Genomic DNA, 23,505 nt, shown 5'->3' with positions numbered 1-23,505 from the left:
CGCTACTGATAGCGGACTTCATGCTAGTGTCTTGGAGTGTTGTATAGAGTCTGATGAGAAGTCGTTGCTCCTCTGGGAAACTGGACCAGTGAGGAAGCAGACGTGTAAACATGTGTACGCACTAAAGCATTATGGGGGCTGTGAAGGAAACGGGTGCCAAGCACGCGGGAAGCACAGGGAGGAAGAAGAGGTGGTGGGCTCTACTGTTAGGGGAGCGAGAGAGGCTTCTTGGAGATGAAGACAAGAGTTGTATCTTTTTAAAATAATGCACAAAGGGACTTCCCTGGTGGTCCAGTTGTTAACAATACACCTGCCAATGCAGGGGACAGGGGTTCGATCCCTGGTCTGGGAAGATCCCACATGCTGCAGAGCAACTAAACCCATGCGCCACAACTACTGAGCCGGTGCTCTAGAGCCAGTGAGCTGCAACTACTGAGCCCACGTGCCGCAACTACTGAGCCCACGTGCCACAACTACTGAAGCCCGTGCGCCTAGAGCCCATGCTCCGCAACAAGAGAAACCACCACAACGAGAAGCCCATGTACCACAATGAAGAGTAGCCCCCACTCGCTGCAACTAGAGAAAGCCCACATGCAGCAACAAAGACCCAGCACAGCCAAAAGAAAAAAAAAAGAATGCACAAAGGGTGGCATCCAGAAAACATAAAAAGATCATAGAAACCAATAAGGAAGATACAAGAATTCCAGTGGAAAAATGACCAAAGGATATAAACAGGCAAGAAAGGGAAGAGGAGATATGAAGGGCCAAAAATCATGAACAGATCATCAACCTTATCAGTAATCAGGCAAATATGTGAAAACCATGACAAGGTAGGTACCATCTTGTTCCCATTGTGTTGACAAAACATAAATTACAAGTGTAACGATGCCAAGTGTTGTTGAAAACAATGGGAATTCTCATCCACCTGGTTGGGAGGGAACACTTGGTGCCACCACCTGGGAGCGCAATTTGGCAACAGCTAGGGAGGTTGAAGACAAGCATGCCCTATGAGCCGGCAATCTCACTCACAGGTACATCACCTATCAGTCTAAAACACGTGTGCCAGGAGATATGGAAGGATGCTCACTGCAACACTGTTTGAGTAAGGAAAATCATAAACAAACTAAATATCACCACTCTGGGAAACTCTCTGGCAGTATCTCCTGAAGTGGAACATATGCCCATCCTCTGACCCAGCAATTCCATTCCTAAGTATAGACCCACAGAAATCAGGGCTGATCTCCACCAGAAGACATCTACATATAAGAATGTTAATTACAGCACTACGTGTAACTGAGCCAGACTGGAAGCCACACAAATATCCACCAACAGTCAAAGATTAAAAAACGTTGTGGGGCTTCCCTGGTGGCGCAGTGGTTGAGAATCTGCCTGCCAATGCAGGGGACACGGGTTCGAGCCCTGGTCTGGGACAATCCCACATGCCACGGAGCAACTGGGCCCGTGAGCCACAATTACTGAGCCTGCGCGTCTGGAGCCTGTGCTCCGCAACGAGAGGCCGCGACAGTGAGAGGCCCGCGCACCGCGATGAAGAGTGACCCCCGCTTGCCACAACTAGAGAAAGCCCTCGCACAGAAATGAAGACCCAACACAGCCATAAATAAATTAAAAAAAAAAAAAAAAAAGAGGTCTAACCTCATTTTAAAAAACGTTGTGATATATTCATACAATGGAATATTCTCAATGGAATTTATACAATGTGACTTACTCATACAATGGAATACTACACAGCAATTAAAAAACAAATGACTGCTCCTTGCAAGAGCACGGATGAGTCTTACAGATGTGATGCTGAGAGAAAAAAGCCAGACACAAAGGAGGACAGAGTCTATGATCCCATTGATGTCAAGTCCTAAACCAGGCAAAACGAATCTATGGTACTAGAAATCGGGAGAGTGGCCACCCCTGTGGGGAGAGTGACGAGGAGGCTTGGAGTTGAGCTAACAGCCTATTTCTTGGTCTCCGTGTTGTTAGCATAGGTGTGTTCATTTTGTGAAAATCCATCAAGTTATACACTTAAGATTGGAGGTATATTATACCTCAATTTAAAAAATAACAACAACAACAACAAAACCCACCACCACAACAATAAGAGAAATGAAGAGGGAGAGGAAGGAGAGAGAAGGGAAGAAAGAAGAACCCAGCATGCATATGTCTGAGTCATCACAGGTTACAAAAGAATGGCAACCAAATTAGTGAGGATTCTCTGTAGACCTCTTATTTCAAGATAGCATTTGAGGTGTTGTGCTAACAGCTAACTGGCAGCATCTCATTGGATCATCATGGGAGCCTGTGCTGTAAGCACCCTCGCCCCATGTGACAGCTGAGACAACTGAGTCACAGGCTTGCCCGAGGTCACGCAGCCAGTGTGTGCCAGAGACGGGGTCTGAACTGAGGCCAGTGAAATGCCACAGCCCACACGCTTAACCCCTTGGCCTCTGGCAATTTAGAAGCTAAATTGCATGGCTTCTAAAAATGCCCATGGCCCGTGGAGCTGCAGAGAAAGTCAAGGGGAAATGGATGGCTTCCTCCATACATGAAGGATTCTGACCCCAGAGACCTGGTAATGGGGACAAAACTAAAATGGCAACAACTTGAGAAATTAAAGCTGTTTTTTCCCCGGCTTGCTAAAGATGAACCAAGATCGCAATACACAGTTCTCAAATGTTAATGGGAGTGCTGAAGGGGAAGGTAGCGATTATTCTCACTTATTGAAGACGTGAGTAAAAGCTGAGAAGTACTCTTCCGAGTTGTAATTTTTAAGCAGTTGTCCAAAAATGTGAGGGGGGAAAAAGCAGATATAACGTGGGTTAAGTATATTCAGAAGGCCTTCAGAGCTAGAAGGAGAAGTTAAATAATGATGTACAGGTTATTTAACAGCCCCAGAAATATTTGAGGCAACACTTAATGCCCAGGAGTGAGTCCTGGCATTATAAGTGTGTTATAATTCATGTCAATTTCCAAACCAATGGGTCCCACACTGCTGCATCAGGGGCCTCACCAGAGATGAGTAAGGGGGAGCTGACCCATTCTGGCTGGTGAACTGGGGAAGGGGGGGAGGCCAGAGCCCAGGTGTGTCACACGGCACGGCTAATGCAACGTCACTGTAGACCCCCCTGCAAATATTCTGTGTTGGGTCTATATCCAGCTGGCAGGTAGGGCCTGAGAATCTTTCTAGGAGTAATTATCAAAGAGCTGTAAGTGTTAAGTGATGAAGGGAACTGAGGAGAAAGGGAATTGGAAGTCGTACAACGCTGATGTCACACACCGATTTCTATGTAGCTTGAGTTCATTTGTTCATCAAACATGTTTAACTCAGCACCTACTATGCGCCAGGCACTGGGTGAGATGTTGAGAAGACAAAGACTCATGAGGCCTGGTTCTGCTCTCTAATTCCATGGGCTAATGGGGGTGGGGGTGGGGGTGGGGGAGACGACTGTGCATCAGGCAGCCCAGAGGCAGCCTGGGAAAGGAACCCAGAGGAAGGATGGCTAACACTCTGAGTTCAGGTAAGGCTTCCTGGAGTAGGTGGGACCTGCAAGGTCTGTGACCTGAGACCACCAAGATGATTCTCTTGGAATAAAACTTTCCATATGCTACATGCAGAAAACACGGGGGATGGGACCAGAGCAGCAAATACACCTCTAGCTGCTGGCTCGGGATTATTCGTTTATAAAATGACCTTGATTTTTTTAAAAATAAATTTATTTATTTTATTTATTTATTTTTGGTTGCGTTGGGTCTTTGTTGCTGTGCGCGGGCTTTCTCTAGTTGTGGTGAGTGGGGGCTACTCTTCGTTGCAGTTGTGCAACTCTCAGGGTTGGCAAAGTCCTGCAGAATGAATACATACACAAACGAACGAATGACTGACTCTCCATACACTTAGGTTTATCCGGAAAGTTTATAAGCCTTCGGGTCAACTATGAAGGCAGCAGCTCCTGGCTCTAAAAATGGTCCCGAAGTGAGGGCAGGCGGTATGTGAGGCCTGCATGGTTCAGCAGAAGGGAGAGGCAACCGGGGGCCCCGGTGTCACCTGCTCCCTGATTTCTACACCAACGAGGTTCAGAAACTGAATTATGGAATCAATGTAAATATCTACCAACTGGGCAATGGCTAAATAATCTACTCACCCACCCTCCAGGGTCCTCTGCAGCAGACCTGTGGTGAGAGGGTGAAGGCTTAGGGCTCTGCAGACTGTCTGCCTGGGCACACACATCAGCCTTGACACTGCCGAGAGAGATGACCTTGGACAAGTCACTTCACCTCTCCGTGTCTCCATTTCCCCAGTTGTAAAGTGAGGTACCGGTAATGTTCTTTTACTCCAGGCAAGGAAAGAGGCACGAGGTAGGCAAAATAATGCCTCCCCCAGAGATGTTCTCACCTTAACCTCCAGGACCTGTGACTGCATTATCTTACATGGCAAAAGGGACTTTGCAACGTGTGACTAGGGACCTTGAGATGGGGAGATGATCGACCACATCTAATCTCAAAAGCGGAGAACCTTTCCCTGCTGTGGTCAGTGGAAGATGTGACTATGGAAGAATGGTCAGAGAGATGCAGCGTGGAAGAAGGCAGAAGGGGCCACAAGCCAAGGAATGCAGGAAGCCTCTAGAAGCTGCAAAAAGGCCAGGAAACAGATTCTTCCCTGGAGCCCGCAGAAGGTACCGATCTGGCCAACACCTTGACTTTAGCCCAGTGAGACCTGTGTCAGACTTCTGACCTCCTGAACTACAAGACAATACATGTGTGTTGCTCTAAGCCACCAGGTCTGTGGTGTTTCTTAAGGCAGCCATAGGAGCCTAATGCAGATGCACTGAGGAAACGGGCACAAGGACGGGAAGGACGTCCCCTGAACTGCCTGCGTCCCCACCTGCTCCCTCATGTGAGATTCAGCACCGGGGCTCCTGATGGCCCTTCGAGCATTCTCCCTCCTGCAGCAAGCAGCTCTGCTTCCCCCTCCTCGCTCTTCTCCAAGTGCACTGGAACCCTCCGCCAGCCCACAGGATTCACTAGTTTTTCTCCCTACAAGAACCTGAAGTTTGTGAAGGCAGAGACCGTACTTTAAATCATCTTCGACTCCCCACACCCAGCAGAACACGCCTGCACTTGCAACATGTTTGCCAAGTGGGAGAATTCATCAGCCTCCGCATTCCTCCAGATGCCTGCTCATTCCCACTGCTGGCTGGGGTCCTGCCATCATCCCTGGGGCTGCATCGCGATCTATGCCTCTCGGGAGCTGCAAAGGCGCTTTCCACGGCTCCGCGAGTGCCCCTCGGCTCCTCCACCGCACACTGGCGTGTGTCTTTTTAATGAGAGTTTTAATGCGTAATTTCTCCAACAAGTTGAATTATCTGCAGCCCGGGGGAAAGCGATTTGCCTTGCCTTAGCGCCAAATGAACTTTCAGAGACCGACTCCATTATCCTAAGAAGGCACGACAGTCCCTCAATTCTCATTTGCTCACTGAGCAATAACGCAGACTTTCAGTAGCAACATCAGAAACACGGCCTCCACCTCAGCCCTCACGCCGGCGAAGTCCCTTTGGACAGCGAGCTCCAGCCCACACCCTCTGGTTGCCAGGCAGCCGCTTTCCTGTCTGCAAAGGCTTGCCAGGCTCTTGCCCATTCTGCCAGAAATATTCAGCCAAAAGTGGAGTGGGAACAACCTCCAAAGATACCCTGCAAGTTATTCTACTCACTTTTGGAATTCAGATTTTTCTGAATTTGTGCCAAGACCCAGTGAAGTAAAGAAGAAAGTAAAAGGGAAACTTCCATTTAATTTCTGTTCATGTATTCATTCGTTCAAGCCACGAGTGTCTCTGGTGTGTCAGATTCTATACTAGGAGCTGGAGAGAGCAGTGAACAGAAACAGACCCAGGCCCCGTTTCCTGAGCTTCCATTCCAGGGCAGAGAGATGGACGCTACTCAAGTACACAGAGAAATCATTTCCACTCATGATATGTGGCAGGAGAGGCTGGGAGAACATGAAAACAGAGTAATGGGCTAGAGAGTGGCACTGACAAAGGTGCTGGGGAAGGCTTCTCTCTGAGGAGTGGAACTGAGCTGAGACCTCACTAGCTGGAGGGGCTGTCCACGCAGAGACGGGGAAAAGCTGTTCCAGGCAGAGGGAACAGCAGGTGCAAAGGCCAGAGAATCCCATGGAAGTCTTAGGAGGTCAGAGTGGCTGGGTCTGTAGAGGGAGAGGAGGGGGGCACGAAATAAGGTAGGGGAGGAAGTGGGGGACCTATCAGGGGACGCCTCACAGGCCACAGCAAAGAGTCCTGAATTTAACTGGTGCCGCTGGTGGGTTTTAATCAACAGTGATACAATCTGACTGATGTTATACAAACCTCACTCTGGCTACAGTGAGGGAAAGGGACTGTAGGCAGGGCAAGAATGGAAATATCTTTAGCAAGTGCTTTGGGCACCCCGCCCATTTATAACTAAACACATACGTGGCATATGGAGGTAAAAGAAATGATTTGGTGAAGACAAATTTTGCATCCAGAAACTATAAAATGTGTAAATTTAATCAATTTTTTAAAAGTTCAAACTGGGGTTAAGATCACATTTTACTTCTAAAGCTGGGGAAATATCTAGAAATTCAGGCTAGAAAGATACTCCTCTGATGAATTTTAAAAGGCTACACTATGTTTAATATGTCCTTGAATACTGTCCAGGACTGTGGATCCTGGAGTCAATCATTTAACGGGTCCAAGGCTTAGAGCAACAAGGTGCATGTAGCTCAATCCACCCAAGGATGTTGTGTCAACGTGCCTTAATGGTCCAAGTGGGCAAGCGTTTCACTGGTGAAGTGATCCAATCAAAGAAAAGATTTTGATGTAGTACATTTTTCTGGGTCAATTTAGAATCAAAGCTCTCTAGAAAATTTGCCCTCAGGGTATCAAAGCAGGTACCCTGAGCAATCAGACCCAGTTGTGGCCAGCGCAAGCTTGGTCTCTAAAGAAGAGTTCATCGTTGGCCTCTGTTGGGCGCTGAAGTCCTGAATCCTGACTCATTCTGCCCTTGAAAATCAGACAGATCCTCAGATCTGTCCTGGGCATCAGCCAAAGTGTACTCTGGTGGGGGATGGGGTGTGGGGGAGTGGAGGGAATCAAACTACAGTTGGACCCCGACCAGCCAATTAAAAGCTAAAGGGCCGCACAGACGAGAAAAGAGGCTGAGACCCCAGGACAGCTCTGAGCTGTCAGATTCCTGAGTAAGAGAGGAAGCTGTCAGATCCGCCCCTGACCATGCGGGACAGGACCAAAGACCTAGTTAAGAATCAGCCAGTGCATGTGTACGAGCCGGTCATCACTGGGCCAGACCCACCAAGATGGTACCTTAATGCCAAGCTCATTTATTTGCAAATAGGGTTGTCCTGGGTGCCCTATTGATACAGATTTCACAGGCGAAAAGGCCACTGCTGCTGTAGGTCAGTCCCGGATTGACAGGGATGGGAGGACAGGGGAGCAGGGCCGCAGGTGACCCACCTCAGAGGGGAAACTCCCTCGCGGTCCCTGCTCCTGGCACAGCAGAGACAGGACTGCTTCACACTCTTTCTCAGTCACGGAACTCCGGGAAGCCCCTCCTACCCCTCAGGCCTACGCTTCATCTCACTAAACCTGAGCCTCGAACACCAACATCCTTAGGACTGGTGTTGTTCTTGGCAACTTTGTCTTGTCTTAGTAAGTTTTGCGTAACTATAAGGCTTGAGGAGAGAAGGAGTGGGGAGGGCGTCCCTTTGGGCTGCAGAGAAATCATTCAGCAAGTGTGGGTCCCAAAGGTGTCCGCATCCTAATCCCAGAGCCTGAGAGCACCTTACCTTACATGGCAAAAGGGACTTTGCAGAACTTGAGGTAGGAGATGATCACAGATTATCAGGGGCAGGGGGCTGGGAGGGCACTGTGGTCACAAAGGTCCTTATTAGAGGAAGAGGAGTCAGAGAAGGAGATGTGACTATCTTGGTAGAAGCAGAGACCAGAGTGATGTGATTGCGGCTTTGAAGACAAAGGGGGCCACAAGCCAAGGGCCTCTAGAAGTTGCAAAGGGCAAGGCTCCTCTGGAGCCTGCAGAAGGAACGCAGCCCTGCCTGCGCCTTAATCGGAGCCCAGAGAGACGAGTTTTAGATAATAAACCTGAACTGTTTTAGACCACTAAATGTGTGGGAATTTGTTACAGCAGCCATAGGAAGTGAAAACACAGTGAAAGACAGACATGTCCCCAGTTCAGCCTTGTATAATTCCCTCAGTGAGACACAGACGGGCCGCGTTCCCTGCAGGTATCATGGAAGGGCTGCTTCCGTGCAATGAATGCTCTCTGCAAATGAGAACATCTTATAGGGATAATACGCTGGTTATGTAGAATTTTGTCCTGTGACATTTTAAGACATTCTGGATGGGTCCCGAGATTTGTATGAGCCTGCAAGTCATTAGATTAAATCAGTATATAGTCCCCCCACCTTTTTTCATAAGAATTATTGTACTCCTTGCTATGAACAAGTATAGAATTTCTAAGTCTTCTGTTTTTATGGGCTCAACTCTACTTTTCTTCAACAGAAAAAAAAAGAACAACAGGTTTTATTCTGGGTCTGAGATAAACCTGCTTTATAACTATTTAAATTACGTTCCAGCACACCCTGATGTGATCAGGTTTCTAATCTGGTTTAAACACAGAAATCTCTGAAAATGTAAACAGAACGGTCAATGACAGTTTTCTCTCTGGAATTCCCAAGCGTGGGGAGTGGATTATGGAAACTCTTGCTCTGGGTTTTCTATGATAAAGACTGTAGGAAATCCTAGGCAAGGCGCCTCCTCCAGAGACAAACTAGGAAGTTCATGGCTAGTGGAATCTGCACAAGCTTTGTCAATGTGATGGCGCTTGGTTCCCTCACTTCCTGTGCTTCAGCACCACCCAGAGAGCTTGTTAACCCACCCTGCTGGGCCCCAGCCGCAGAGCCTGTATTCCAGCAGGTGCGGGATGGAGCCTGAGAATCTGTATTTCTAACAAGCTCCAGGTGAGGCCCACGCTGCTCATCAGGAGCCACACTCTGAGAACCACAGGAGGAGAGCGATGCCTCCTATCCAAGGCCCGTTTTCTCCCAGGTCCTGAGAAGGGTCCACGGTACCGCATCTGATTCGACTGCCCCTGCCAAGCTAGTTAACACGCTGCAATTGATGAAATGTCTCTGTCTCCTACTTGACAGGAAGCCAGGGGTTCTCCGGCTTGGCTGCATCCAGGAGCCACCTGGAGAGCTTTTAAATCCCTCAGTGCCCAGGCCTCACTCCAGACCAATGAACTCAGGATGGGGCTTGGGGGGTGGGCAGGTCTCAGAGTTTTTAAAGCTTCCCAAGTGATCCAGAGCGCAGCCATGATGGAGAACGGCTGCAAACGTGATGGAGGGCAGAACGATGCTGGCCGGCTGAGGCAGACAACACAATGGGGCCCGACGCCCGGCTCGGCTGTCATCTTCGGTGCCCCTTGCACTGTGACACTTAACTGGTGCTCAATAAATGCTGGCTGGATGAATGAATGAATGCTAATCGACCAGCAAGCATGCGCGGGGGCAAGCGCCTCCTTTCTCCAGGGTACTTGGAGAATACACAGAAACAAATTAGGTCATTATCAATGACTAAACTTCATGAGGCAGTAATAATAAAAGGAGCTCCTCTGAGAAAGCCTTGCCTGGGAAATAACTCCATATTCTTAAGTCCAAATAAATATCATGACAACCATGGATAAAAACTAGAAAACATTTTTTTTTTTTGGTCCAGAATAGGAGCTGGCAAACTATGCCCCACAGGCCAGATCCAGCTGACACCTCTTCTTAAAAATAAAGTTTTATTGGCACACAGACGCACCCACGTGCATCCATACTGCCTGCAGCTGCTGCCATGATGGCAGAGCTGGGTATTTTTGGCTGAAATGGTATGGTGAGCAAAGCCAAAATATTTACTCTCTGGCCTTTTAACAGAACAGGTTTGTCAGCCCCTGCCTTAGAGAAATGAGAGGATGGACACAGACAAAACATAACGCGACTGTCTTTAGGCGGGCGGAATGATGGGTGACTGTTTTCTTCATTCCTATTTTTTCTCATATTAGCCAACTTTTTGAGTTAAATAAAGGAGCACATATGTTTAAATCACCAACGGAAGGAGAAGACAGAGGCACCAGTTGGAGAGTTGCCTGGCCCCGGACAGTGACGGTACCTACCTTGTTTCCAATGGCCTTTTTGGGTGGGAAGTTGTAGGCCCTCACTTGAGGGTATTTGTTCTGTAACTTGTGGTGCAAACTCCTGAACTCCGTGTACCGCCGATAGACGTTCCACTCATTGTCTTTTATCCGGATGTAGACCTTTCGAGAAAAGGAAAGAGAAAGAAAACGTAAATGTCTCTTAAAGCTCTCATTACAAACGGGTGGGATTCTGGCAAGGCTCCCCCCAGGAAAACCAGCTCTGCGAGAGCAGGGCCACACCCCACCTCCCGTGTCACTGGAGGCCCAGCGCCGGCACGGAGGAGGGACTCAGTGTACTGAGTGTACCAATGGGTACACGAGAGAATGACTCCATCAGGCAGGCTGCATATTCATGAACATCAGTTTTCTAGTATCAGCAGAAATCGGCAGCCCAGGGAATCTTAGAGACACATTTTTCACACTTTTGTCACATGCATATTGTAATGGTGACAGATTGCGGGGGAGAGGCCATTCATCCTCGCTGGCCATGTGTTTCCTCTTCTGTAAAATGGAGCTAACAGCACCTCCTCCCAAGGTGGTGCAGAGAACAGTCAGACATAGAAGCCATGCAGCTGTGCCTGGGATCACACAGACCAGCACGCGGAGGGGGCGGGATCAATCTCGGGAGGGAAGGAAGGAAGGGAGGGAGGGAGGGAGGGAGGGAGGGAGGGGGCCAGAGCTGAGATCAGCCCAACTGGATGGAAGGTCACATCAAGATGGATGAACACACTTGGGGCATGAAACTTCTTTATTATAATCAAGATGTGACTCTCAAGAGAACATTCTAGGGGTATAAAATGTAAGGGCTATTTCACCTCCTTTTTTTTTACACGCCCTCACACCTTCCAGGCACACACAGCAGCTACGTCTCAAGGCAAAACAGAGAACTGAGAGAGAGATCAATGCATTTTAAAAAAATTACGTGAGTTAAGAATAACCCAGAGAGTGAAGTCTCTGATGATAAATAGCTATTGTAATCTGCAATCAGCAAATGTCAATACACATCTTAAAATTTCTTTAACCATAAAAGTAGGCATCTCTAATATGAATGATAAATTCTGCCTCTACATAAAAACCACCCTGTATCCCCAAATGCAGACATCATGTATTTGAACTTTGGTAAGGCAACCATCAATGTCTCTCACAATATTCTTGTGAACACGATGAAGGAAGGATAATTTAAACTAAAGAATTCCAATCAATGGATGGAAGTTTCCAGTGGAATTAGATGGAGAAACAGAGGCCTATCAAGTTTGTTAGAAGCCCCCAAGCTTCTAACAAAGAGACAGTAAATACACTGAATGACAGACATCAAGTGATCTCAACTGGCCTAAGGAATGAGTTTAATGTAACATGATGAAATTTTAAAAGATCAGTGTCAGATTTTACAATATAATCCAAAAAGCCAACACTGTAAGTATTAGGTGAGGGAAATACGGCACAGCAATGGCCTGTGGGACAAAGACTTATGGATTTTAGTAAATTCAAGCTAAGTGAATAATGTGAAAGGGCCACCAAAAGAGCCTATGTACTATTTAGACCTCATTAAAAGGTATAGTTTAACTTCTAGAATAAAGAGGTTGACAAGTCTTGCTCTATTCTAAATCGACCACACCAACTTAGTTAGGTTTTGGTTGCCACCTGTTAAAAGATGAACTGAAATAGGTTCAGAAAGGCCCAGATCACTTGCTACTCAAAGTGTGGTCTGCGGACCAGAAGCATCGGCATCACGTGGTAAGATGGTAGAAATGCAACATCTCAGGCTCCACCCCAGGTGCACTGATTCAGAATCTGCATTTTAACCAGAACCCCCAGTGGTTCATACACACTTTAAAGTTTAGAAGCACAGGCCCTAGGCGCTGATTTGCAAACAAATTATCAGAAGGAAGATGGAAGACATTGGAGAGCGATACCCTGAGTGTCAAGATGGAGAAGGTAGAGATCTCTGAATTCCTGGGAAGGCTATAATGAGGAAGAGGAAAGACCAAGATGATGTGTCCTGGATGATTCCAGGAGACAAACTTCCAGCAGACAGAAACTAGAGAAAGACAGATTTCATTAGGAAAGAACTTTATAGCAGCCAAGGCTGCCCAGAGAGGAAAAGGTATGTCTCAAAAGGTTTCTTGGCACTAGGGGTTCAAGCAGTAGTATGATGACTAATAGGACTGCTAACACAGTTATGCAAGGATTTGCTTTATAACAGTGAAGGATACATTAGACCCCAGAAGCATCTGGAAAGGCCTGGCTAATTGTGGAGAAGAGGGACTTCAGGCATTCAATCTCCAGAGACTGAGACATGATGGATCAGTTAGCAAATAAACACAGCAGAGCTCACGGGACTTTAATGCAGCTCATTTGGGGCATTCTTTGGGTCCTCCCACGTCACAGCAAGTGCTAGCTGCCCACTCAGTATCCATTTCCCTCCAATATTTCTGGGGATAGCAATGTGTTCAGAAAGCAAAAAAAAATTTCATTGCATTTTCCTGTGTCCCTTGCAGATAAGAGTGGCTAATGAGATGTAAGAAAGCTCTCAGGAGAGAGCTGACTCAGCTGACAAGTGTCTTTTTACTCTTCTCTCTGTCCTTTTCTTTCTTTCTCAAACACAGATGTGAAGACGGGAGCTGCAGCAGTCATTTTTTGATCATGAGGTGATCCTGAGAATGGAAGTAGAACGCTAGAAGGACCATGGGTCTCTGATGACATTATGGAGTCACCACACCAAATACTAGACTACTGATTCAAAACTTTCTTTTTTTAAACAAGAGAAATATTCACCTCTAATTTGTTCAAGCTAATGTCTTAGAGGTCTTTGTACGAGTGGCTGGATACAATTCTGCTCTGATACATCTTGAATGGACTGTATCTGCTTGTAGCATATTCTTACACAAGTTCAAATATGCCCTGGAGAGTAGCAAATTCCATTGCTTATCTGATCATCATGCACAAAACTATCTAGATCAGAGGAGGTAAACTATGGCCCGTGGTTCAAATCCAGCCATATCTACTTGTTTAGCTATTGTTTACAGCTGCTTTCGCAACACAATGGCAGAGTTGAGCAGCTGCAACGAAGACCATATGGCCTGCAAAGCTGAAAATATTTACTTTCTGGCCCTTTACAAAGTAACTTTTCTGATCCCTGACTTAGATACTCAGAAAGTCCTCATTCTTGTTATTTTTCTACCAACATATCCAAATCTAGTGTGGAGAGGGGCAGTGCTTTCCAAATATTACCAGCCCTTGGGTGGGCCACATTAACCATCTGGGAACCAGGAATCGTGTTCCAAAGCTTTCCCGGTGATTCTGATGAGTGGGTGTTACAGTCTGAATGTTTGTGCCCCGTCCCCCATGTACATGTTGAAATCCTAACCCCCAGTGTGGTGGGGCATCAGGAGGTGATTAGGTCATGAGCGTGGAGCCCTCATGAATAGGATTAGCGCCCTTATAAAAGCGATCCCTTGCCTCTTCTGCCATGTGAGGACAGTGAGAAGACAGCTGTCTATGAACTAGGAAGCAGGTTTTCACCAGACTCTACATCTGCTGGTGCCTGGATCTTGGACTTCCCAGCCTCCAGAACTGTGGTCTATAGTTGTTACAGCAGCCCAAGTGGACTAAACAATGGGCAACTTGGGGAACCCCTGAGGTAAAGCACAGACTACTCCTCCTCTCTATGTGTTTCCACGTCTATAAAATGGAGCTGATTAACAGTGCCTGCTTGCAAGGCAGTATGGAGAATCTTCAGGTATATAGGCCGTACAGCTATGCAAGGCATCACAAAGACCAGCAAATTGATTTGGGGAAAGAGGGAGAGGCCAGAGTTGAGATCAGCCCAACTGGATGGAAAGTCACATCCAGATGGGATAAGCATAACTGGGGCATAAAATGTCTTTACTTTAATCAAGAGAACACTCTGGGGGTACAACATATGAGGGCTGTTTCATCAGCTTTTTCCAGGCCCTCGCACCTTCTAGGGACACCCAGCAACTACATCACAAGGGAAAACAGTGGGAGAGAGATCAATGCATTTAAAAAATTACATGAGTTAAGAACAGCCCAGAGAGTAAAATCTCCAGTGATAAATAGCTCTTATAATCTGCCATCAGTGAATGTCGATACACATCTTAAAAACCTCTCACATAACGATAAAAATTGGCAACTCTAATGTGGGTTATAAATTATGATTCTACATTTTTCATAACACATTCAAGAGCCAGATGCTTCACTCTGTGAAAGCGCTGAGTCCTTCCTGCTTCTCCGACGGCCCGTTCCTGGCTTTCCATGTGGGCACCTCTTCTGCCCATGCCTTAAAAGTGGAGGTTTTCCCAAGGCCCTCCTCTCCCCTACACAAGTGGTCCACTCCCATGTCTGCACATTTCACTCTTAGGTCAATGACTCTCAAATTTTTATCTCTAGTCTGGACCTCTGATGTAAACTCCAGACTCAGGCTTGATAAAGCTCTTCGTGTCTACATCTGCACTCAGGACCTGCACCTCGCTCTCTCAGAGAATGGACCACCGAGTTGTCTGAGTCAGAAATCTGGGCATCAGCACTGACCAGTGCTGCTCTTCACCCCCACCGCCAAGTACTGAACAGCAGGGCCTGCCAAGCCCACCTCCAGAGCTAGCCCCGCCCCTGCCTGGACCACTATAGCAGGTTTCCAGCTGCTCTTCTGGCCTCCCTTGTTTCCCCATTCAATTCATTTTCACCTCCCTATTCAAACTCCTTCAATGACTGTCCGTGAAGAACGCTCGTGCCAGAGACTGGGTTCGGGGGTAGGTACAGTGGGCTTGGAAGGCTCTTGCGTCATTACAATCATCTTACTTCAGGCCCCACCCCTTGCTCTGGCAAACCAGGATCATGCCAACTTGCCTGCATTTTCTTAAAATTCTTTAATTTCTTCAATTCTTATAATTAAAAAAAAATCCTTTAATTTCTTAAATCCTTAAAAATTTCTTTACAACCAGGATGCTGCCAATTTGCTTGCATTCTTTAAAACATCCTTAAAAATGTTCAGATCAGAGCAAATATCCTGTCCTAGAAATAGCATCATCCCTTGCCTTCCAACTCTCTCCGAATTGTACCCCCTGCTCTGGGGGACAGCAGGCATTCAAGAACTCAGAATTTCTGAATGCCAGGATTAGAAAGGACCTCAGAAACCATTAGTTCAACCCTTCCTTTCACAAGTCATAGGACTGCTGTGACAAATGCTCTCTCCTCATCCCATATCCTCCTTGATGTCTGGCTCCAGAGGGCCAATGGCTTGGGGAAAGCCACCTGGACTGACGATTTGAATAAACACTCCGGAGAGAGGGAAGGTCACAGGCATGATGACCAGGGCAGGGAGGGGAGCAAGATCCTGGTGGTGGACAGGAGGGGATCTGACATCGTAATAGTGTGATCAGTAAGGAGACACAATGCATGGAGGCGGCTAAGAGCACAGACTCTGCAGCCAAACTCCCGGATTCAAACCCCGGATTCAAACCCTGGTGCACTAACTGTGTGCCCTGAGGAAGTCACTTCACTTCTCTGTGCCTCCACTTCCTCCTCTGGGAAATGAGGATATTACCTCCCTCGCTGGGTCTTGGGAGGATTAAATGAATTCACACATATAATGGGCTTATAACAGGGCCTGGTACACAGAAGATGCCATGTAAGTGTTTGATAAATAATTTAAAATGTAACCTATTGGTTAGGTTGACACTGGGAATTGACAAAGATTTGGATTTTGTAAGTCTCTGATCTTGGTGATCAGCTTTAACATTCATCCCCTCCAATGGTTTGACTGATGGGAACTGGGCTCTACTGGGACATCGAGATGGTCTTGGCTGGCTCATGAACTGTAGGGAGATCCCAGAAACTCAGCATCTCCACCACCTACCAGTTATGTGATGTTAGGCAAATTGCTTCTTTCTGAGTCTCAGTTTACTCATCTGAGAAATGGGTATAATCCAAAAAAAAACCATGCCTGAAAGCATTCATAAAAATGCCATAAGGGTTAACTGCTGTTGCTATTATTATTATTACTGTTACTGTTGCCACCACCATCATCAAAAGCATGAAATTCTGCAAAGTGGAGGAAGCAGTGCTACTGAAGCCACACCTGTCTAAGCTTTACGATCTCCACCATAGGAGCTCTGCTTAATAAAGGACAAGTATGCAGATTACTGCTGAGCCTTAGACCAAGAGCTTAGAACAAACTATGCTGTGGGTCATTAAAAACTTCAAATAAAAATACAAATTATCATGCCCCGCCCCTAAAAAGCTCCACAAACATAAATCCCCAAACACATTATATCTCAGGAGTACATGAAAGCAGCTCTGGCCCTGAGACTGGATGGCATGGCCCCTCTAGCCACCGTGTGTGCTCCTGGAAGGACACCTGCTTCTCCCGGGCCTCACTTCCTCCTGCATAAAATGCAGGGGTTGAACTAGATGGCCTTAGGTCCCTTCACAGGCCCCCAGTTCTGGTCCTCTGAGTCCTCAGGTGATTCATAAACCCCATGGACTTCACTGGGCCTCTTCCACCCACATTCCACTCCCATTTCATTGCGGAGACCAAGGTGTTCACGGTATCAGGCAGGAGGTCTGACCTCGGGCTTGATTTAGGAGGATTCATACTCAAGGGGAAAGGCAACAGCAGTACCATCCCCGGAGCCTCTTTCTTGAAAGCTCAGCTGTCTGGGTCTCCCTGCCAAGCGGAAGAGCAGCTTCCTGGGAACACTGGGTGGGGAGAACTGATGCCCAAGGGGGAACCAGGGGCAGAGAGGGTTCCAGGTGCTTCCATCAAGTTTAGTGACTGTCCTGCCTCTGCTAGCATCATTAGACTGAGTCTCTCTCAGAGGTGAAAAGTGGCCAGTGGGCATTTCTGGCACCAGCCTCTGTTCCAGCTGGAGGCCATTTGATAGCGAGGGGAGGGGAGCTAGTCACGGAGCCCGTGGAGACCAGCAACGCACTTCCAGTCAAGCACCCCCGTTCTCAGCTTCTGCTGTTGTCTGGATGTCGATCAAATCCTGACCTCTCCGGTTAGCAGTCAAAGTTATGAAGCTCGATGAGAAATCCAGCAAGAGCCAAGTACACTGACAGACCCAAGAGAGTAAAACAGTGTTTTTCAGAATTCCAATAAGATAGATAAATACCTTCAGCGCTAACACTTGCCATTTATGAAGCACCTACTATGTGCTGGGCACTCTGCATGCCTCACCTCTTATCCTCACATGAGTCTGCAAGGCACGGTGTGAACTTGCCCCTTCTCCAGATGAAGACGTGGGCTCAGAGGGGGTGTATCACTTGTGCAGGGGAGGTGGGGAAATGGAGGACTGAACCTAGGTCTGCCTGATGGCTAAGGCCCGGCCCTTTCTATTACAGCACATCGCTGCAGAACCCAGGCTCCTGAGGACCCCAGGGACCCCAAGCCATCAACGCTGGCAACTGGCAAGGAAGGTCCCTGCTCAATAGGTCTGAGGCCCAAACGCCCCTCGCCTGGGCAGATCACGTGTCCTCACAAGAGTCTCCTTGGTACCAGATGCTTCAATTGTGCTTTCTCATTCACACCTCTCCCTCCAGGAACCTAATGCCATTAAAATCGCCCAGAATTACCTGAACTATCCACCCTCAACAGCCATGCTTTTAAGCATCTGAAATCGGGAAACTTTCTGTGCAAATTAAGTTGTCCTTGAATTATACTTAACCAACTGTGCACTTATTTCACTGAAGAATTCAAAGGGCTTATGTCCAAAATTATCAGGTTTTTGTTCTTGCTTTGTTTTGTTTTTTTAAAGGGCTCACCCCCTCTAAATTAAGTTTGATAGGCCCCAATTCCTGCTGCTTGAGCCGTAAGGATACTAATTCCTTGGAGGAATAAAAAGAGTTGACCTCTTCTAGCAAAACCAAGCTCCCTTTTAAAATAAGCAATAAAAAGACACTTCAAGTCCAATCTCCTCGACTCAGCAAAAGAAAAATAAAATAGGAGGGTACTATCTGTAATCAGGAATCGGGGCAAATTCTCTTTTCTCTATTTTAAGAGGAACTCCGAATCTTGAGGTTTCTTTCCCACTGGGAAGAATGAGCCCAGGGACGCCTGTAATAATCGTGGGGTGGGGGGAGAGGTTAAGTGAGGGGGGAGGCAAAACCTCAGCCTGGGGGAGCTGAATCCAGAACGAACTCTTGTGTAGACAGTGCCTCTGGGAAACACTCTCACTGAGAAGATGAAGACCGTCTGCCAGGGTGGGGCATTCCCATCAGCCCCTGTGCCCCTCACCTGTCAGCACCACCCATCCGCTCTGCGGAGCGCTCTCCCCAGCTTCTTTCACCTGCTTTTGAACTTCATCTAAATGGACTCCCACAGCGTGTGCTCCTTGGTGTCTGGCTCCTTTCACTCCATACTGTGTTTATGGGATGTTTCTGTGTGGCGTGGACAGCACTCACGTGTTCGTGCTCACCGCCTGTCCACAGTACAGATACCCCACAGCCTACACACCCGCTGTGCTGGGATGGGCATTTGGGCTGTTTCCAGTTGGGGCTGTTATGGGTAAGGCAGCTCCGGGCATTGATGCACTTGGCTTTTGCACTCATTTCTTTTGGGATCATAGATCTAAATGTGAAAGGTAAAATCAGAAAGCTACCAGGATAAAAACCTAGAAGGATATCTTCACGACCTTGGGGATGGGTAAGGATTCCTGCTCACAGCTCAGAAGGGCACAATTCTGGGTGCTGGAAATGTCCTATATCTCTGGGCAGTGGTTACACGGATACACACAGAAGTAAAAGTTAATTGAACTATAAATTTAAGATTTATGCATCTATGGATAAACAACAAGGTCCTAATGTCCAGCACAGGGAACTATATTCAATATCCTGTGACAAACCACAATGGAAAAGAATATAAAAAAAGAATGTCTCTATGTGTATAACTGTGTCACTCTGCTGTACAGCAGAGATGGGCACAGCATTGTAAATCAACTAGACTTCAATAAAAAAAAAATTATGCATCTGATGATATTTATATTAAACCTGGATGTAAAAGGGAAAGTCAAAAAAAGCCATGCCTACACTATCCTCAGGAGAGTGAGTTTTACCCTAATTTATGATGGTAGGACGTCTAAGCTAGTCTGTGAGCATCCACGTAGACCTGACACACAGTCAGATGTCAGTGCTGAGGGGGGTCCAGGGATGGGACTCTGGCCTCAGGGAGACCTGAGTCCGAATCCCAGCTCCACCTCTTGTTAGCCAAGCCATTCCGGGTAAGTTAATTCACCTCTTCAAGCCTCGATTCTCTCTCTCGCGCGCGCGCTCTCTCTCTCTCTCTATATATATATATGAAGAAGGGAGGGAGCAGGCAGAGAAGGAAGAAGGAGAGAGGGAGAATGAAGATTTAAGAGCTTGTTCTTAGTGGGCTGAAGTCCCAGATCTGCTTCAAGGGTCTGCCGAGCACAGGCTCTTTAGCCAGCAGCATACTGGATGTTAGGCACGTCTGAGGCCTGTCCTGCAAGGCAGAAGAGCACAGAGAAAGGGCGTGGGCTATACAAGGAGGGAGGCCTGGATTCAAATATTCCACCTCAAGCCTCAGCTTCTCAATCTGTAAAATGGGGCCAAGACCAGTCATGTCGGGTGGCTGTGAGATGCTGTGCCTGGCAGGCAGGAAGCAATGGCAGCTGTTAATATGGTAACCCCATCACCTTCATCATCATCTGCCTTTGTGGACATGAACTTCCCCATTACAGAATTAGGGGTAATTATAGGATGTGCAATCATGAAATTAAAGCAGGTAATTACCATGCCTAATTAATTGTCAAATGCTAGGCAGGCGAGGAAACAAACATAACGCACGGTCTGTGGGCTGGGCAGTTAAGCATCCCCTCTGCTTCCAAAAAACTGTCAACAGAAACAGTGGAGTTCAGTAAATGACTTTCTTGGGCGGGTTTTCAAGTATGCAAACAAAACCTATAACGCGCCGCTGGGGCTTCTGACTCAAGGCGAGCTCGGTGCACAGGCATTTATACAGCCCCTGTCACACAAGCACCAAGGTTCCCAGACAAGATGCTATTTTAGGACAGGGACCTCATAGGAGATACCTGATGGACGCTACTAACCTCTGCAGAAAAACCTGCTGCTGTGAACGCAGCAAGAACCCTGAAATACATGTTCATTTACACACTGCTTGTTTGGAAACCTCCTTCGTCATAGATCAAATGCCCGCCTCTCCGTTTCCAGCTTCAGGTGACTTCTTGTTATCCACACTCCTCCACCTTAGAACCAAATGCTTTTTTTATGTGTACTGTGATATTCAAGAGTGAAAGCTAAATTATGTGAGCGTCCTCAGACTTAGAGAAGATGATGTACCATTTAGTAGTGCCAATCACGTGCCAGACATTTTACTTACAATTTTCACCAAAGTCCTGAAATTTTATATGCCTAAAAAATGGAGTCTTGGAGTAACTAAGCAACGTGCCCAAAACAACCCAGGGAGTGAGGAGCAGAACCAAGCTGGGCCTTGCTTTGCTGCTGCACCCAAAGCCTATGCCGCGTGGTCTCTGCCCCAGAGAAAAGCAGGCGCTATAAACTCTAAGCTCAGATGCCCTTTATGAGGATTGTTAAATGCCAAGAGTCAGACGACATGAGGATAAGAAAAATTCTTTTAAAAATGGCTTTAGGTTCCCAATTCATTTTGCTTCCTTAATATCCAAGGAAGGAAATGATTTGTGTTTTGGTTGGCGGCCTGTGTTAATGGATCCGAACAAAACTTTCCTCTTAGTGAAATGGCTTCATGTGTTATTAACTATAAGTGTCCCTGTTGCTAGAACAAAATGCCTGAATTACCGTATGACCACGCTGATGGAGTGATATTATTGCAGCCAAATGCCGAGAATAAGATGAATAACTTAGCCAGAAAAAACCGACTTTTTGGTTCACTGGGTTATGTAGATGAGGCAGACTTATAAAGGTGAAAATGCATTATTTACTAAGAATCGCCAGCATCACCCCACATTCCTTTTAAAGAAGGATAGAGAATGAGCAGCTCAGAAGTGGAATAGACCCCGCCCAGTCTCTGCTCCACCTGGAACGGCGACACTACAGTGATGACTGACGCTGGCTGAGGGGCAGACGCTTCGTTTCAGGGACTGCATCACGGTGTACACGCCACGTTCCAGCCTGAGCTCTACTGTCCCTGGACATGACCCCAATCTCTCGCATGGCCCGGAGGACCCTCTGCAGCAGATGGCACCTGACTTGGCTTCGGAAGTGATGAGAGCTGGACGCTGGGATCAGGGCATCGACTCTTTCTTCCAGACCCTGCTCAGGGCAGTTGTCTTCTTCCCCCACCCCCTCTGGCCCCTCATCAGAACTGGGCATTCCCTCCTCAGAGTAACCACTGGTGCCTCTTAATGTACCAAGCTCAGGGCTGGGCCCCAGGGATATCACGGAGAATAAAACCAGGCATAATCCTGCCCTCCTGGAGCCTCCAGTTGGCCAGGGAAGACAGCTGCCCTTACGCAAATAATCACACACATGAACATATTTCACATGGACAAAGAGCTGTAAGGAAAGGGACATGGTTCCTGCAGCTATGCCAGGCCTGGGAATGGGGTTAGGTCAGCCAAGTAGGGAGGTTTGGACCTGGGACAAAAAGCAACGAGTCAGGACGGACCAGTCATGGAAGGGAAACAGCTCTGGGGCAAAGGGCGGGGCACGTTCAGAGGCCAACATCTGGCAGAAGGAGAAGTGAAAGGAGGCCGGGGCAGCCGGGCAGGAGAACAAGACGGATGTGAAAAGATGCTGGAGGTGGGTAGAGCTGGCTTTCAGATGTCACGGATTAGCAAAGCGGCTGGAGCCTCAGGGCCTTTGCTCCAGCTGCCCCCTCTGCCTGGAATGCCTGCTCCCTCCCTCCCGGAGGCTTCGGCATCAGCTGTCCCTGCTGTCCCCCAGCACCAACCAGCACCGGCACACTAGGCATTCACCTCTTCATCTGTTTGTCGTTTGGCTCTCTAAGCCAGAGGGGACGCTCCATGAGGGCAGGGACCTGGCTGATTTTACCCACTGTTGTACCCACCGCCCCAGGACAAGGAGGCCCTCAGTATACATCCACCGACAGAAATAAACTTTTAAAAAGAATGGAATGGGTGGAGGGATGGAAGGACAGGTCCGACTGGACACAGGTGCTGTGCTCAGATGTCGGTGAGAGCACTGCCAAGCTCAGGCCCACAAAAGCAGGATGCCTGTCACCTCCTGCGTCCCTGTGTGTCCTTGATGGCTCTGCGTCCAGTACACGAAGCAGGGGCTGCTCAGAGCACAGGACGGTCATCTTGATCTAACAGATCTGGAGGGGGGATAATGAGAGCACCGATCTCCACCGTAGTGAACAACGGCAATTTACATAGAAGTGAGGGCTCTTATACTACTTTTAGATGCTTGGAGGGAGAACACAGACATAAGTCTCTAAGAGGAGAGGAAACTTTTTTTTTTTTTTAAACACTACAGCCCAGGAACCACGGCTGGCCCGTTCTACTGTACTTTCATTTGCCATCTTATCTTAGGGAGGCTGAGCCACTGGTCCGACACGAGCTAGTCAGAAGGGAGTAAACACTGGCACCCAGGTCCGCCTGACTCCGGGGCCTGTGTCTTCCCATTCCCACCCACTAAGCTGGCGACAAAAGTGGGGACTCTGGTCCCTCTGACTCGCTGAGTTCCTGACCCTGGAGCCTACCCCCTGCCTCTAAAATAAAGTCTCTGACTAGATAAGTCATGGGCAGGACCACTTCCAGTGAAGGTCAGATACAGACGGATTCTCACAGAGGACCCATGGGGACAGTCTCCACGTTATGTCACGCCTGCTACGTTAATGGACCTTCCAACTCCCTAGGGCCCACCGAGGACCCTCTGCTCTGCCGGACGCCCACCGCGGCCCCCTCAGCCCCAATCACTGCTAACACCAGCCTCGGCCAGAGGAGGAGACAAGCGTGAAACTGCCTGTGCTCTGGGCTTCATGGCTCTGACCCCGTGCTGGGGCAGAACCCTCCCCGCCTGGGGCCGTCACCTGCCCTTTCAAGGGAGTTGGAGAGCATAAGGAAGGCAGAGTCACCCTTCCAAGACCCCTGGACTTGAGGGCAGCTGCATCCAACAGCCGCAACTGTGAGTTCTCCCCTGTGCTGTATTTCTCTGCCATAGTCCCTACACTGTTGGCCCAATTTTATTAAAAGTTCTAGCCTGGTCTCAGTTGTGCAGAGGGGACACAGGCAGCAGGCCCAGCTGTCTTTTGGGGTTTCA

The 23,505-nt window shown here is 47.9% G+C and overlaps 1 protein-coding gene across 6 annotated transcripts in view; it reads right to left on the bottom strand.

Annotated features, from left to right (window-relative positions):
- SNX29 (sorting nexin 29) overlaps nucleotides 1–23,505 on the bottom strand; it is a 557,678-nt gene that overhangs the window by 85,969 nt on the left and 448,204 nt on the right. For all 6 annotated transcript variants that reach the window (XR_009497586.1, XR_009497587.1, XM_059896907.1 and 3 more), the window contains one exon: nucleotides 10,228–10,368. Coding sequence is in view for 4 of the 6 variants with exons in the window: in XM_059896907.1 (XP_059752890.1) it covers nucleotides 10,228–10,368 (141 nt within the window). In the remaining 2 variants the exon portion in view is untranslated. The remainder of the gene's footprint in view (nucleotides 1–10,227; nucleotides 10,369–23,505) is intronic.

This window comes from Balaenoptera ricei, chromosome 15 (genome assembly GCF_028023285.1).
Source record: "Balaenoptera ricei isolate mBalRic1 chromosome 15, mBalRic1.hap2, whole genome shotgun sequence".
Lineage (NCBI taxonomy): Eukaryota > Metazoa > Chordata > Mammalia > Artiodactyla > Balaenopteridae > Balaenoptera > Balaenoptera ricei.
The sequence above is the reverse complement of the archived record's forward strand: the minus strand, read 5'-3'. Positions and strand labels throughout refer to the sequence as shown.